This window comes from Vicugna pacos, chromosome 10, assembly GCF_048564905.1.
Source record: "Vicugna pacos chromosome 10, VicPac4, whole genome shotgun sequence".
NCBI lineage: Eukaryota > Metazoa > Chordata > Mammalia > Artiodactyla > Camelidae > Vicugna > Vicugna pacos.
The window spans coordinates 63,499,606-63,513,069 of record NC_132996.1 but is presented as its reverse complement, the minus strand read 5'-3'; the positions used below and the strand labels follow the sequence as shown (position 1 = coordinate 63,513,069).

Sequence of the window (13,464 nt, the reverse complement as noted above, 5' to 3'; positions counted from 1 at the left end):
AAAATGTAGGCATTACCTTCAATTCTACTTTCTTTTCCTCACCACTCCCATCGGCAAGTCTTTCCAATTTTACCTCCAAAATATACCAAGGCAGTCTACTCATCAGCTCTGTCTCTGCTGCCCTCTTCTTATCCATCATCCTCACATTGAAGCTACCACAAGTCTCCGATGTCCTTGCTTCTCCTCTTGCCTCTATAATCTATTTTATACACAGCAGTATACACCTTTTCCAGGTGTAAATTTGATGTCATTCCTCTATTTAACCATCTGGTCTGAGTTTTTGTGTCCGTCCTCCTTCCCAATTCTTACGTTGAAATCCTAACCCCCAAAGGTGACGGTATTAGGAGGTGGGCCTTTGAAAGATGCTGAGGTTATGAATGTAGAGCCTTCATGGATGGGATTACTGCCTTTATAAAAGGGGCCAAGCTCCCTTGCCCCTTTCACTATGTGAGGACACAGTCAAAGCAGGCAATCTGCAACTGGGAAGAGAGCCCTTCTCAGAACACAGCCACACTGGGCCTTGATTCGGGACTCTGCAGCCTCCAGAACTATGAACAATTTCTGATGTTTATAAGCTATGTAGCCTGTGCTATTTTTTTAATAGCAGCCCAAAGGGACTAAGACATTACTCCTCTCCCATCATTGCCCACTGCTCTTAGATTACAAAAGTCCTATGTTATCTGGCCTTTGCTGCCCGCTCCAGCCTCAATTTGTACCACTCTCCCCTTGATTCACCACATTCCAATCATGCTGGCCTTTCCCTTCACCCAATACATTTAGCTTTTCCCTTTCCTTTGCACTGTTTTCTCCACCAGGAAGATTTTGCCCTAATTTAACACCATTCAGGTCTTAATCCAAGTGTGTGCTCAGAATCTAAGCAGCCTTCCAGTCACCCTGCCTCATTTAAGTCTCTCTGTATAGCACTTACCTTTGGTTACTCTATAATGTAAGACTTTGTCTTGTTCCCCATCTAGAATGGTTCCTGTCAAACAGTGTGGGTGTGATAAAAATTTGTGGGAAGAATGAATGGATGAAGGGCATCAGATACTTATTCAATGACACAAGTCCAAACTAGGAACACCAATCATTTGCAAGAGATTGGGCTCTCCCAGTTTATCACCTGAAAGCTCCATTTACATTTTGACTTAGGGTCTGGTTCCAGTCAAACAGACAATAGGAAAGATAGCTGTAGCAGAGAGAACATGAGCTATCTCTGGAAAATATCAGACCTGAAATCTCACCCCAAGTTCATTACCACCTCTTCAGTTCCTCACAGTAAAAGCGTCCCTGACAACAGATTTAGCATCTATTTATCTAAATGCAGAGGAAAGGGGAAATATCATAATAAGAATTCACCTGCTGAGCTCACAGGTGGGCTCTAGGTATTCAGCACTAAATCATTCCAATAATGTTTCTATAATGCTTGGGAGGGGTACAAAATTTTAAAAAATTATACCAACTTCTATGATATAGCAAAACAGATTTATTAAAATAGTTAGCCAAATACAAACTTTATTGGAAGGAGTCCTTCGAAATCACTGTTTCATCCTGGACAAACAAGGTAACAAGTACTATGTACAGAATATAAAGCAGTAATAAAAAAAAATCCCTTCTAAAAATCAGTCCACATAGTCACACAGTGAAAGAAATGGGATTTTTCCAGAACCCAGAGAATTCAAAGTGGCACCTTAGGTGATTTAAGAAACCAATTATATTCTTATGGTTTTCCTTTTGGTTCAAGAGTATAAGACTCAGTTTACCACCATCTGTTTTAAGAGGTAGAACATACGCTTTCTACTAGTCCATTTACTGGTCGGCCTGGCCCCTAGACATTCTCATAACTCAGCCCATCTGCCTTCGGTGATGGCTGGAAGATCCCCATGCCCCAGGCAGCAAGGCTTTCTGCTGATCTCTACTTTAGATCCATGAAGCGGATATCCATGATGAGAAGGAAATTCTTAGGCAGTGGGCGGGGGGCTGGAGAGAGAACAGTAAACACCTGATGCTCCAGGTCCACACTGGTCACCACGATGAAGCCAGCGACACTTGTCTCAGAAAGGTTCTCCTCTGTGCCCTCAGCAGTGCTCACGCTCAGGAGGTGGTGTACCATATCTCGGCCAGGGGTGACAGGGACTAGCTTGAGCTGATTGTCCTCCTGAGACATGCCCAAAGGCAAACAGGAGTCTGGGATGGTGGGTGCCCCAACTTTGTAGATTTTCACATCTGAAAATTTGACATTGAAGGCATGGGGATAGAAACAGCCCCGGAAGCCATAGAAATACTCACGGATCCGCTCATCCCTACATTCCCGCCGGAAGTCCTTGGAGCGCTCAACCACACCCCCAGATTTAGGGAGTAGCACAGTGCGTACAAAGTGTGGCAGGTCCCGTTTCAGTTCATTGTACAGTCGCTCCTGATCCAGAACCACAACTACATCCACCTCAAAGGCTGAGGCTGCATGCACCAAGGCCTGGTAACCAGAGCCCTTGACCCAGCCACAGGTGTTAATGACACAGCCACTCACAGAGGCCCTTCGGTTCACTTCGCACCTTTGGTTGAACACATCTGCTAAACGAGACGTAATCTGCAAAAGAAAAGATCAAGGTGAGAGGAAAAAAACACAAAAACAAACTCACAGCTATTTAATCTCTCTTAAGAATAAACACTATTAAGTATAAGAAAAAGGGCATTCTTAATGGCTGTGGTTTTGTCCTCATGAATTTTGGGGGGAGGGTAATTTGGTTTATTTCATTTTTCTTTATTGGAGGTACTGGGGACCGGACCTCATGCATGCTAGGTATGTGCTCTACCACTTGAGCTATATCCTCCCCGTAATTTTTATTTTATGTTTAACAATCTGAGGCTGACTTATTTTTGTAACCATCTTTTCCAAAAGAAATCATCTGGCAATGACACCAGCTGAGAGGGAGCAAAGTTCTGCACAGCTTCCAACCCTGATAGCAGCCTTTCCCTCCACCCCACCATGGTCCCAGCTCTGACCTTATTATAAAGCTTGATGTTGGTGCCAGGAGTGGTGGAGCCAAAATGATATACCAGAGGGGCCTGGATAGAGAATCCCTCTTCAACATCTGCTGGCCGCTCAATGTAGAGGGCTCCCATGGTACCAGGGATGGACACAGAGCCCTGACCCACATCCAGTTCCACGTAAGTGGGCCGGCGGCCCAAACGCACTGCGTAGTTGAGCAGCAGACGGCACACTGTGGACTTGCCCACATCAGTGGGGCCCACAACCATCACCCGGGGGCCTCGCTCTTCTTCCTTCTCTGCCTGCCTCCGCATCTGTTCCAAGGCTGTATGAGTGTTGAGATAAAGCAACATAGGGGTGTCCTTGGAGACATAAGCAACCTCAGTGCGGCCACTGAGCTGTAGAGAACAGCCATGCCAAGTGAAAACAGCCACCTTGGCACCAGCATCAAAGGTGAATTTCTTGTTTCGGGTCAGCTCTGTGCCAAAGATTTCCGCCATGCCAGCCAGCAGCTCCAGCTGAACTGACTGAGAGGCCTCCACCTCAAAGCGAAGTTCTGTTTCTCGCTCAAGTTCAAATTTAGTTGTTGGCTTCTTGTCATCATTGGCCTCCTCTCCCATCTTTTCTGTGTAGCTGCTGTGCCTAGAACACAAATAACAGAGCTAAACCTAAGTTAGGACTCAGTTTAAAATCCTCCAGTGGTTGTTTCTCCTAACCTTGCTTTACTTTTCGCCTTATCTCTGATCACCATCTATGTTTGTTTATTGTCTGTCTACCCTAGAATGTAAGGATTGGGCATTTTTGTTTGCTGCTGTAACTCTTCTACCTAGAATAGGAGTTGACAACCCAAAGGCACCTCTATAAACACACCGAGTGAATAAATGATTCAGACATAAAAAGAAAACGATGTCTACAGGTTGACAGAAGACTTGATTACGTCACCTTCATCGCTCCCTTCATCATTCTATTGGGATACTCCAGACTTAAAAAGGCAACAGATGCCCCCTCCCTAACCATCTTAGTCAACAAAAAAGGGCGTCAGCAATCGGATGCAAAGCAGAGAATACCGAGTTCGGACTCAGAAAACAACATTAAGATCCCGCTCAACAACTACCAGTAGTGTCTTTAGACAAATGAACCAATTAACTTCTCTGAATCTTTTCCTCAGCTGTCAACTGGAGGCACTTAAACTTCCACACCCAAAGTGGTGCTCTGGGGATTAACGGGATTGCCGGGGAGGAAAAAAAAAATTACTTCGTGAACTAGAAAACGCCGAGGAACAGCGAAGAATTATCTCCGATCCCGGACCGCAGCTCTGGGTCCAGCATTTGTCCCAGCCTCCCCCGACACCGAAATCTGTCCAGGCTCCTCCAAGGAGGCGACGGTTCCTGAGCTTATGATCTTACCTGTACAGCCACGAGCCCAAACCCGTAAACCAAAGAACCCTCCTAGGTAGCACCTAAGCGCAACCGCAGCCTTGCTCACCAGGACCCACACCGGAAACGTCGGCGCCTCCGCACTTGCGCATTGGAGGAGACGCGGCCGCGCGATGCCCCCTGGGATATGTAGTTGTACTTGAACAGCCGCGAGCGGTCGAGCTCGCGCAGCCGCTCGGCCTTCTGGGACTTGTAGTTAAAGGATTGTTTTTATCGTGACGTCAAAGGTAGGCGTGGCGGCGGCCGTCATTGTTTGCCAAGCCGGCAAGAGCGAAGCTGGAGGAGTGGCGGTTACGCCCCCGCGCGGGGCGGGGACGCGCGGAGGGGCCAACGGTCGCTGAAGCGCGGCGGTTGAGAACTCTCGGACCTCTGCTCCAGCTCACCTGCCGCCCTGGAAAGGGCAGGGCGGCGGGAAGGAAAGGGAGCTCTCTACCTTGGTCCCACGATCGCCTAGAAGCGGGGAAATTAGCAGGAAATACGAGGAAATCTAGGGGAAAGTGGAGGAAAACAGCCAATCAGAGACTACCCTGGACTGTCATCCCCTACCTGCCACAGTTCTTGGCCCCTATAGAGCATTCAAAAAGAATTTTTTTTTAATGAAAGAATAAAAGCCCAAGAATTTCTTCCAGTTTCTTTGTAAGTCAGTCATTACCCCACATCCTCTCTCTGTTGAGCGGGGACTATTGTTGGGGACTCATTTCCCTCTCTAAAGCCCTGACAGTTATACAACGTCAATCGTTTACCCCAACGAGCAACAGGTTGGGCCAGGTCTATACTATCCTGATTAGCTTGGACTTTGGAGTCTTGTATTCTTTGCTATGCTACTTACTTGCTGTGTGAGTTCGGGCAAATCACAGGCTTAAACTCTTTGAGACCCAGTTTCTTGACTATAAAATAGGGATTACAACGGTACTTAACCTCTTAAAGTTGCTTTGAAGACTGATGCATGTAAAGTCCTAAGCACAATGCCTGTAGCAGAGAAAGTGATGTTAGTTCTTAAGTTTTTATTATAGGTCGAGGAGGGGGAGCTATAACAATGCCATCCACTTGTAGAGTAGTTGACATTTTGCAAAGCCCTTTCAGGCATCTTCTTGCAAAGCCACCCTGTAAAGTCAGCTTTATTATTTTCAATTTCAGATGAGGAAGGAGACAAAGATAGGTGAAGGGGCTTGCCCAAGCTGGGATTCAAACCCAGGATTTTGGAGTATGATTTCGGTTATAATAACAGCAAACATTTACATAGTGCTAGATGCCACATAGTGTTCTGTGGGCTTTACAGGTGTAAATTCATTTAATCCTCACAAGAATCCTGTGAAGTACACACTATAAATGTCGTCTTCACTTTGCAGATGGGTACTTTTTTTTCAGTCCAGCTTACATGGCTAATCCGGGTTGAAAAGCCTGAGAAGATTTTCTGGGTTGCCTTTTTCCCGTTGGTCCTACCTTAGCATTCACTTTCTAAGAGTACCAGCCTCATTTCTCACTTGTCACAGTTCTCTTTTTGATGGTTTGCTTTACTTATTTAATTCATTCACCATGCAAGTATTCGTTCTCCAATTAATTATTAGGTATACCCTAATCTTCCACCATTCTTCAAAAATTCAGGTCTAGGCTTCCATTTGCAAAATTCCCTCCCTGAGTGAGCTCATCCTTTCCTGTTTCCATGCAGTCTATCTGCCAGATCTGTGTCTTCGCCTCCACATTCTCTCCCTTGAGGCAATTTCTCCCAATTATCTGAAGGTCATCTTTATTTGGATATTGTGGAGCCATCTCAAGCTGAATTTAGGGAGAAGAAACCCCTCCCCTCCTTTACTGCTCTCCATTTTGCTTCTTAAACACAGAGTCAGGGCACGTTTAGAGCATCTGTGCTTGCCTACACTCTCTTTTCTCACTTTCAATCTTTCACCAAGTCCTCCTATCATCTCCACCCCACTCCCAAATAATACTGTCCTCACATGTCTTTTTCATTCTTCTCTCCAGCTAAATTCTTGATCATTTTCTTCCTGAGTGAATTTAAATTAACTGGTATCCCTTTTTGCATCTAAACTTCCAATCCACGCCCTAAAAAACTACTCACAGTCCTTTTTCCCACTTCCCACTCTTTCCCTCAACAAATTCCTCCTCCGCTTAACATTTTCTTTCTCATCTGCTGCCCAGATAAGAACATTTCCCTTTTCTTTCTTTACTCTGTTCTCCTTCTCAATCCCAAACCTCTGGTAACATCACTCAAGATACCCACATTGTGTTTACCTTAAACCCCAGAATCTTCCCTTTAAATATTCATAATTTCTTTCACTATTTCGTACCCAGCAAGCACTGCCTCCCATTCACCTCATTTCCCTATCTTAACTTTTCCTGTGAAAAGAAAAACAAACCAGCCACAGGCACTTCTTTCCAAAAGCCCCTCTCTTTGTGCCACTTTAATTTCTGAATGTTAGCCTTAACTAGCAATTGAGGTTTTTATCTCTCTGTGTTTAGGAGTATTAAGTTGAGGACACTGTTTTGAAATGACAGTAAGTACTAAGTGCCTAACATGTGCCAGCCATTTTTTAGTTTTTTCGGTGGTATTTTACCTTCATATCCCCATGAGCTAAATATTATCAGCTTCGTTTAGCAGAAGAGGAAAACTGAGCCACAAAGATGATCAGTAGCTCACCAGTGGTTTCTGGTAAGTGTATTGGCAGAGCTGGGGTTTCAACTCAGGTTTGCTCTGAGAGCAAAACCAGACACTTGGACCACATCTGAAGATGCAACTCAACTGCTGTTTTGTTGAGCATCTTCTGTATGCAAAGCTCTGCGCTAGGCATTGCAGTCGTGGGATGCAGAGAGGAGTTTCTCAGAGGACCTGCCTCAGAAAGTTTATAGCCCAGTGGAGAACCTTATGTAATGTGGATGTCTCCATTGATGAAGCACAAGTAATGTGGAGGTAGCTGATAAGAGGTACCTGCCTGTGACATGTCATATTTGGTCTATGACTCCTTTGGAGGTAATAAGCTGAGGTTTTGAGGCTTGCAGGTGCCTTGTACAAGCTTGGGGGCACTCTATGTCATATGTGACAATCAGCATGTCTTTCCTTTCCCTGCGTCAGGGCCGGTATCAGGGCTGAAATGGGAACCGTATCGTCCTGAATGTGTGTGCACGCGCCTGACTCTGCACCCATCTCTCACCATCAGCCGCCTGTCTTGCCACCGCCTTTCCTCCAGCCCTGCCATTTGTACTCCATCCTTGCCCAGCCCTGTCCTTTCCGCAGGTTCTTGCTGTCTCCTTGGCCACACTGCCTTCCTCCTCAGCAACCAAACTCGCCTCTCGCCTCCATCCCTCCCGCCGGACCCTCTGCTCCGCGACCCCCTCTGCACTCCTCCCTTAGCCCCATCCCTCAATGCCTGCCCCCTCCCTTCCTCCCGACCCGCCTCCTGTGTCTCCCAGCCCTGCTCTGACGTGGGAGGTGAGGGGGGTGGGGGGATGGATGACTCACAGTGTTATGATGCAGTTCCACAACACACAGCTACATTCACCCACAGACCGAGGTACAGACGAGAGACAACCTCTGGCCCCCCAGCAGCTGGCCAGCTTTGCAGCCCCAGTCTTGAGCCCCTAACTACCCTCCCCCGCCCCCATCCCCTTCCCAATTGAAGGAGCGGAAGGAGAAGAGAGAAGAGTGAGCAGAGAGATTGAGAGAGAGAGAGAGATAGACGGAGATCTCTGGAGCAGACCTCAAGGTGAGGGGGCAGCCCTTCTCCAAATGAATCTTTTTCCCTTTGCAAATTCCCTCCTCCTGCTGCGTGTTGCTTTCTCCCCTTTGCAAAAGCATTATTCATCCACCCTTTGTCCTCCCTTCCCCCTCCCCGCTGCCTCCGCTCCTCTCTCAGCTCCTCCATCCTTCTCCGATCTCTGACGGTTCCCGCACTTATTTCCCGGCAACTTTGGCTGCAGCATCAGGCATCACTGTTTATTGTTTTGCTACTGGTACAGACCCCCTGAGCCCGCCCTGGGAGCTGGCTGCGCTGCTAATTATTTGGACCATACCATACCAAGCATGCCAGCCCGGGGGGTGCCAAAGCCTCAGAGCAGATGAGAAAATCCATTGTGAGCAGGTGTCCCCCTCCCTTTCCCACCCACCCCGAGAGGCACGGGATTCGCACCTGGTTCTTGGAGCCTCCGCCTCGGAGCCTCTGCTGTCAGCGCTGGTTTGGTTGCTCAGCATCCCCCTCCCCCAGCCCTCCCTCTCCCCCACCTCCCACAGTCCAGCCCCGTCGCACTTGGGGGAACATCCTCTCCCCAGCACTCAGCTTGCCTTTGTTTTTTTCCCCAGTCGTTTGCCCAACTGGCTTCTCCCGGTAATCTGAGATGGGGGAAGAAGTGACCCCTACTCCCCCTCTTGTGAGTGATCCTCTGGCCTTCTGTGCAGCCGTTCCTTGGCCTGATGGGGAAGCAGGGGAGAGAGAGGGAGGGAGGCGTGCCGGAGGCTGGGAAGGAGTCTGAGAGCAAGGACCTGGCCCCTTCCCGGGGCCCCTCGAAGGTGTGCTAGGTGGAGCGCGTCAGAGGGGAACTCGCAGGCAAAGTTGAAGGCAGACCTGAGAAGTGGAGACTGAACAGTGTTCTGCTGGTGAGAAGGGCTGTTTCCTGCGGCCAGAGCCCAATGTCACCCTGAACTCAGCCCAAGGTGTCTTCCTGGGCCCCAGCAGGGGGAGAGGACCTGAAACTGAAGATGGTCTCTGTCGAGGGGTTTTTGTAGAGACTGCCTGGCGGCCCCAAGGAACACTGAAACAGCTGGGGTGCTGGCGGCCACCGCAGAGGACAGGACGAGTGATCCTTTTTGCCCTGGCTGCTCAGGGCCACGCTGACTCTGCTCTGCCTAGTGGCCTAGCGTTGCCAGAGCACCCAGCTGGCATCTCTGAACCAGACTTGGGCTAAACCACCCATGATGGGCCTGAAGGCCCCACGAAGAAGGCAGGACCTCACTTGCTTATCAGAGCCAACAGAGGACACCTCCCTCCTTATCATCTGCCACCAGCATCCCCAGCCACTTTGGGGTTGGAGTCTGGGCAACTGCCTCAAGATTCTTAAGCAGGTCCCAGCAGTTATTTTATCTTGGGTCACCCACAGAGTCACTGCTGTCCATCCCTGCCCCTGGGAGAAGGCGGGAAGACACATCCTCTGCCTTGTGCCCTGAAGCACAGGATTTGAAAACAAGAGTCCCCTCTTCTGCTGCCCTTCTTAGATGTTGTTCCCACACACACAACTCAGCCCAGGAGCGCTGGCCTTCCTGACACAGTCCCAGGTTCCCACTGGTTCCTGCTGTCAGACTCAACTGGAGGGAAGATAGTTTCTCTCTTAGGCTGGAGGCCCGAGTCTTTAACTGAGGGCCAAGGCAACAATTACAGAGGGCAGCAGAGAGAGTCCATGGGCTCAGGGGCTGAGAGGACGGCCAGGTGCCGCATCTGAGACAGAATGAGTGGCCCAAGGAGCAGGACTGAACAGCAGCCATGTCTGAAGTCTTGGTACCAGAGGAGACATCCGTCAAGTTCTAGCTCCCAGAGTGCAGGACTCAGCCCCAGGAGAGCGCTGAAGCAGAGGGTGTGCACCTGCCCGCTCCCCTCCCCTTTCTCACCACGCCCCTCCCTCCCACACAGTCTGGTGGACCAATTACATTGCAAATGGAGGCTGCAAGGAAGAAAACCCTCCAGACATCCCCAACTTTTCCAAAGTGCTGAGCCCCAGAGCCTACCCGTGCATGTGGGACGCAGATCCTCACAAAAGAACTGAAAATCCAGTTAAGAGCACTTGCAAAGGACGTTGCTCCCATGGCAGCGCTTGTGCCAGCGGGCTGCTCTCAGTGGAAAATGGTAGAGACTGCTCCCGCCCCAGGAGGGAGAGACATCACCTCCAGGGCTAGAGGCCTGGGACCTCTAGAGCAGATGGCAACCCAGAGGACAGGGAGACCCAATGCAACCGGACACTGAGGAGGGTCGATGGTGATGGGGGAAATAGGGGTACAGGTGGGCGGGGCCCCATCTCTTCCGTTCCCCCCAGGTAGGGGCTCCTCACAAGGACAGGGCTCTCCTGATGCACCTTCCCCTCTTCCCAGGTGACTTCCATTTCTATCTGGTTCACGTCTGGGGGGGCCCTGGCCGGGCAGCCCCCCCACATTTCTCCTGCCCTGAAACACGGCTCTAGCCAACCTGCTCCGCTGCTTCACCTGCGACCGTCTGTGTGGGGGCTGCACGGCGCCAGCCCCTCCTGCCCGCCAGGGCATCGTCCTCCAGCCGGTCATGCCCAGCTGCGACCCGGGCCCGAGCCCTGCCTGCCTCCCCGCCAAGACGTTCCGCAGCTACCTGCCCCGCTGCCACCGCACCTACAGCTGCGTCCACTGCCGCGCACACCTGGCCAAACACGATGAGCTTATTTCCAAGGTACGCGGTGGGGGGGGGGCTGCCACTCCCTTCCTCTCCCACCAGGTTTGTCCAAACATCACCCAGGGGTACGGCAGCGAAGCCCATCCTCCCGCCTCCAAGTCCCGGGGGGATTCCAGCCCAGGGCGACCCTGGGGCCAAGGGCTGCCCATAGTCACCGTCTGTCCTATGTCTCCACAGTCCTTCCAAGGGAGCCATGGCCGAGCCTACCTGTTTAACTCCGTGTAAGTCTACCTCTCTCCTGTGCATGTGTGAATAATTTTCCTCTGTGGAGAAAGGGAGTGAGCTGTCAGAGGTGGCCCTGCACCTTCTGCTTTTACCTCTCCTTTTGCAAAGGGGTTCAGAAACTCAGTCTTTTCTGGAATCACTGCACTGGAGAAGGAAGGCCCAGGAGCTAGACTTAAGGGGGTGGATTGCTGAAGGCAGGGGCCTCCAGTTGGGCGGGTTAAGCTCTCTCCGGATGGAAGTTCCTTTGGGTTGTTTGAGGGCTGGACTGACAGGGTGACCCCACTGGGTGCTGGGTCCTTCCTGTTTCCCGAGACAGGGTCAACGTGGGTTGTGGGCCAGCGGAACAGCGCCTCCTGCTCACGGGGCTCCACTCGGTAGCTGATATTTTCTGTGAGAGCTGCAAAACCACACTGGGCTGGAAATATGTAAGTACCTGGGGGGAGGGCCACCCTCTCAGGTGGACGGTCTCCGTGGACCTCCACGCCCCAGCGGCCACCTGTCAGGTCTTTGCTTTGTCCAGAGGGCAGAGGGAGCTGGTAGTTGGGTTGGACTGAGTGGCGGCGGAGGGCGGGGGGCAGTGCTGGGGGCAGGGGGGGGGGGATGATGAGTGCTGGGGGCAGAGGTAACACATGTGGCAGTAGGACTTGGAAGGAAATGGCTTTGTCCTACATTCACTGCTCTCCCTCCACCAGGAACAAGCTTTTGAGACGAGCCAGAAGTACAAGGAAGGGAAGTACATCATTGAAATGTCACACATGGTGAAGGACAACGGCTGGGACTGAGGGGCTCAGGCAGGCTGTGCCGTTCCTCCGCATGCCCCACCCTCCCCACACCTGTCCCCTGGCCCTGCCAAGCAGTCCATACCAGCATGAGTACTGCCCCGCCCCTGGGGGGAACCTGGCTCCCACCAACCCCTCCCCCGCCTCCACCTCATCACTCCCAGGCCCCTTTGAAACAGGGGTCTGGGGTACCCCAGGGGTGTTGAAGGCTCAGGAGTGGGCAGCAGTCAGGGAGAGACAGACTGGGGGAAAGGGATGGTTGTGGGTCCTTCTAGCCCTAAGTTCCTGAAAATTGCAGGGATGGCGGGGCACAGACTCAGGCAGAGAGGACCATGGGAGGAATCAGTGTTTGAACCACCTCTGTGAGTGAACAGAGGAGAAACCTTGAGTTATGGGGCTGGTAGATCCCAGGCCACAGAAAAGCAGATGAGAAAAGGCTCAAGTTGGAGTGAAATTTTGGCCTCAGACACCAGGAGATACCAGAGTCCCTGAGGGTGAAGTTTCCCACCCCCATTTGTAGGAGAAAGGTTTTGGGTCGGGGTGGGTGGAAGAAAAAAATCCCAAATCCCAGGCCCTGGGAAATAAAAGAATCACAGGGGTTTCCATTTCACTCCACTTGTTAGTTTATCTTGGCACTGAAGAGGCACTTTCGAGTAACTGACCTTTGCCATTGGGTGGGGTGGGGAGAGCTGCCCCTGGTACAGACCCCACCCCCAGCTGGCAGTTTCCAGAGCAAGCAGTCTTTGTGGGCATTCTCCGAGGCCCAGCCACTGCTCCCTGGTACCCAGTCCCTGGGAGGGAAGGTGGGAAATTAGTACTACGGGGCCAGGCTTCCTCACGGCTGCCACCAGCGAACGAAACTTTTGTATGATACATAAAGTGTTTGGGTCTATTTTTAATAAAAAGGGGAAAAGCAACCGTGAGGCACTGTCCTCTGACTTTTCTTCCTCCTGCAGGTGCCATATGCTATCCAGTCACACTCCCCCACCCCAAGCCTGTCCCTTCATACCACTAGGGGGCAGCAATGGCTTTGCCTATGGCAAGATACCAGGGGATGGAGATTAAGGTGAGGTTTTGCTTAATAACAGCTGGCTTCTTTGAGTGCTATTCCAGCTGAAGCATCCCGAACAGCTCATGTCTTTTGGAGCCCTTACAGTGAGTCTGTTTTTTCCTGGATTGGGCATCTGGAAGAGGTTCATCCAAGAACAAGGATTTTCCTGGGTCCCCTTGCCTTTCAGCCTGGTTCCGGAATGTTTTGGTCAGCTCATGGTTACACTTAAGGCTTTAAGGAAAATCGATCAGCCAAGGTGCTGGCCTGGCAGTTGATACAAAGTGGAACAAAATAGCTCAAAATTGCAGCATCAGTGCAACCACGTGACCCAAGTGCTATTTTCGGCAGTGATGTGAAATTCCTATTGTTGTGGGGTCACCAACAACTGCGGGGAGGATTGTATGCATCATAAGTCATTGTTTGTAAGCTAGTTTGTCATTTCCAGATTCATTCCTTGATACTGCAAATATTTGTACAGCACCTCTTACTTACCAGGCAGTGTTCAGCACTGGGGATGCAGTGGAGAACACAGCAGCCCTGGCCTGGCTTCATGGAGCTTTTCGTCTAGTGG

The 13,464-nt window shown here is 50.7% G+C and overlaps 2 protein-coding genes across 13 annotated transcripts; one reads left to right on the top strand and one right to left on the bottom strand.

Moving 5' to 3' along the window:
• Positions 1-1,468: 1,468 nt before the first annotated feature.
• On the bottom strand, positions 1,469-4,603 carry CLP1 (cleavage factor polyribonucleotide kinase subunit 1). Of its 5 annotated transcripts, none has more exons than XM_072969979.1 (3): positions 4,393-4,603; positions 3,001-3,648; positions 1,469-2,584 (listed from the first exon to the last, which is right to left on the bottom strand). In XM_072969979.1, the coding sequence occupies exons 2-3, from the start codon at positions 3,604-3,606 to the stop codon at positions 1,913-1,915; spliced, it is 1,278 nt and encodes a 425-aa protein (XP_072826080.1). In that variant the 5' UTR covers positions 3,607-3,648; positions 4,393-4,603; the 3' UTR covers positions 1,469-1,912. The 5 variants fall into 5 exon arrangements, with proteins under 5 accessions (XP_072826080.1, XP_072826082.1, XP_015103292.1 ...); XM_072969981.1 differs by having other exon boundaries at positions 4,472-4,603; XM_015247806.3 differs by having other exon boundaries at positions 3,001-3,628; positions 4,472-4,603.
• YPEL4 (yippee like 4) lies at positions 4,570-12,765 on the top strand. Of its 8 annotated transcripts, none has more exons than XM_072969984.1 (7): positions 4,570-5,058; positions 7,027-7,090; positions 8,058-8,141; positions 10,511-10,835; positions 11,016-11,059; positions 11,380-11,488; positions 11,756-12,765. In XM_072969984.1, exons 4-7 carry the CDS (start codon positions 10,695-10,697, stop codon positions 11,843-11,845), a joined length of 384 nt encoding a protein of 127 aa, XP_072826085.1. In that variant the 5' UTR covers positions 4,570-5,058; positions 7,027-7,090; positions 8,058-8,141; positions 10,511-10,694; the 3' UTR covers positions 11,846-12,765. The 8 variants fall into 8 exon arrangements, with proteins under 8 accessions (XP_072826085.1, XP_072826087.1, XP_072826084.1 ...); XM_072969983.1 differs by lacking the exon at positions 4,570-5,058 and adding an exon at positions 5,577-6,935; XM_072969986.1 differs by lacking the exon at positions 7,027-7,090.
• Positions 12,766-13,464: the final 699 nt, after the last annotated feature.

Bases quoted from the DNA above. Each gene is read 5' to 3' on its own strand.
- YPEL4 (XM_072969986.1), top strand. From the start codon at position 10,695: ATGCCCAGCTGCGACCCGGGCCCGAGCCCTGCCTGCCTCCCCGCCAAG. The intron at 10,836-11,015 runs GTACGCGGTGGG...ATGTCTCCACAG, and splicing joins ACGATGAGCTTATTTCCAAG to TCCTTCCAAGGGAGCCATGG. The intron at 11,489-11,755 runs GTAAGTACCTGG...TCCCTCCACCAG, and splicing joins CCACACTGGGCTGGAAATAT to GAACAAGCTTTTGAGACGAG.
- CLP1 (XM_072969979.1), bottom strand. From the start codon at position 3,606: ATGGGAGAGGAGGCCAATGATGACAAGAAGCCAACAACTAAATTTGAA. The intron at 2,585-3,000 runs GTCAGAGCTGGG...TTTCTTTTGCAG, and splicing joins ACATCAAGCTTTATAATAAG to ATTACGTCTCGTTTAGCAGA.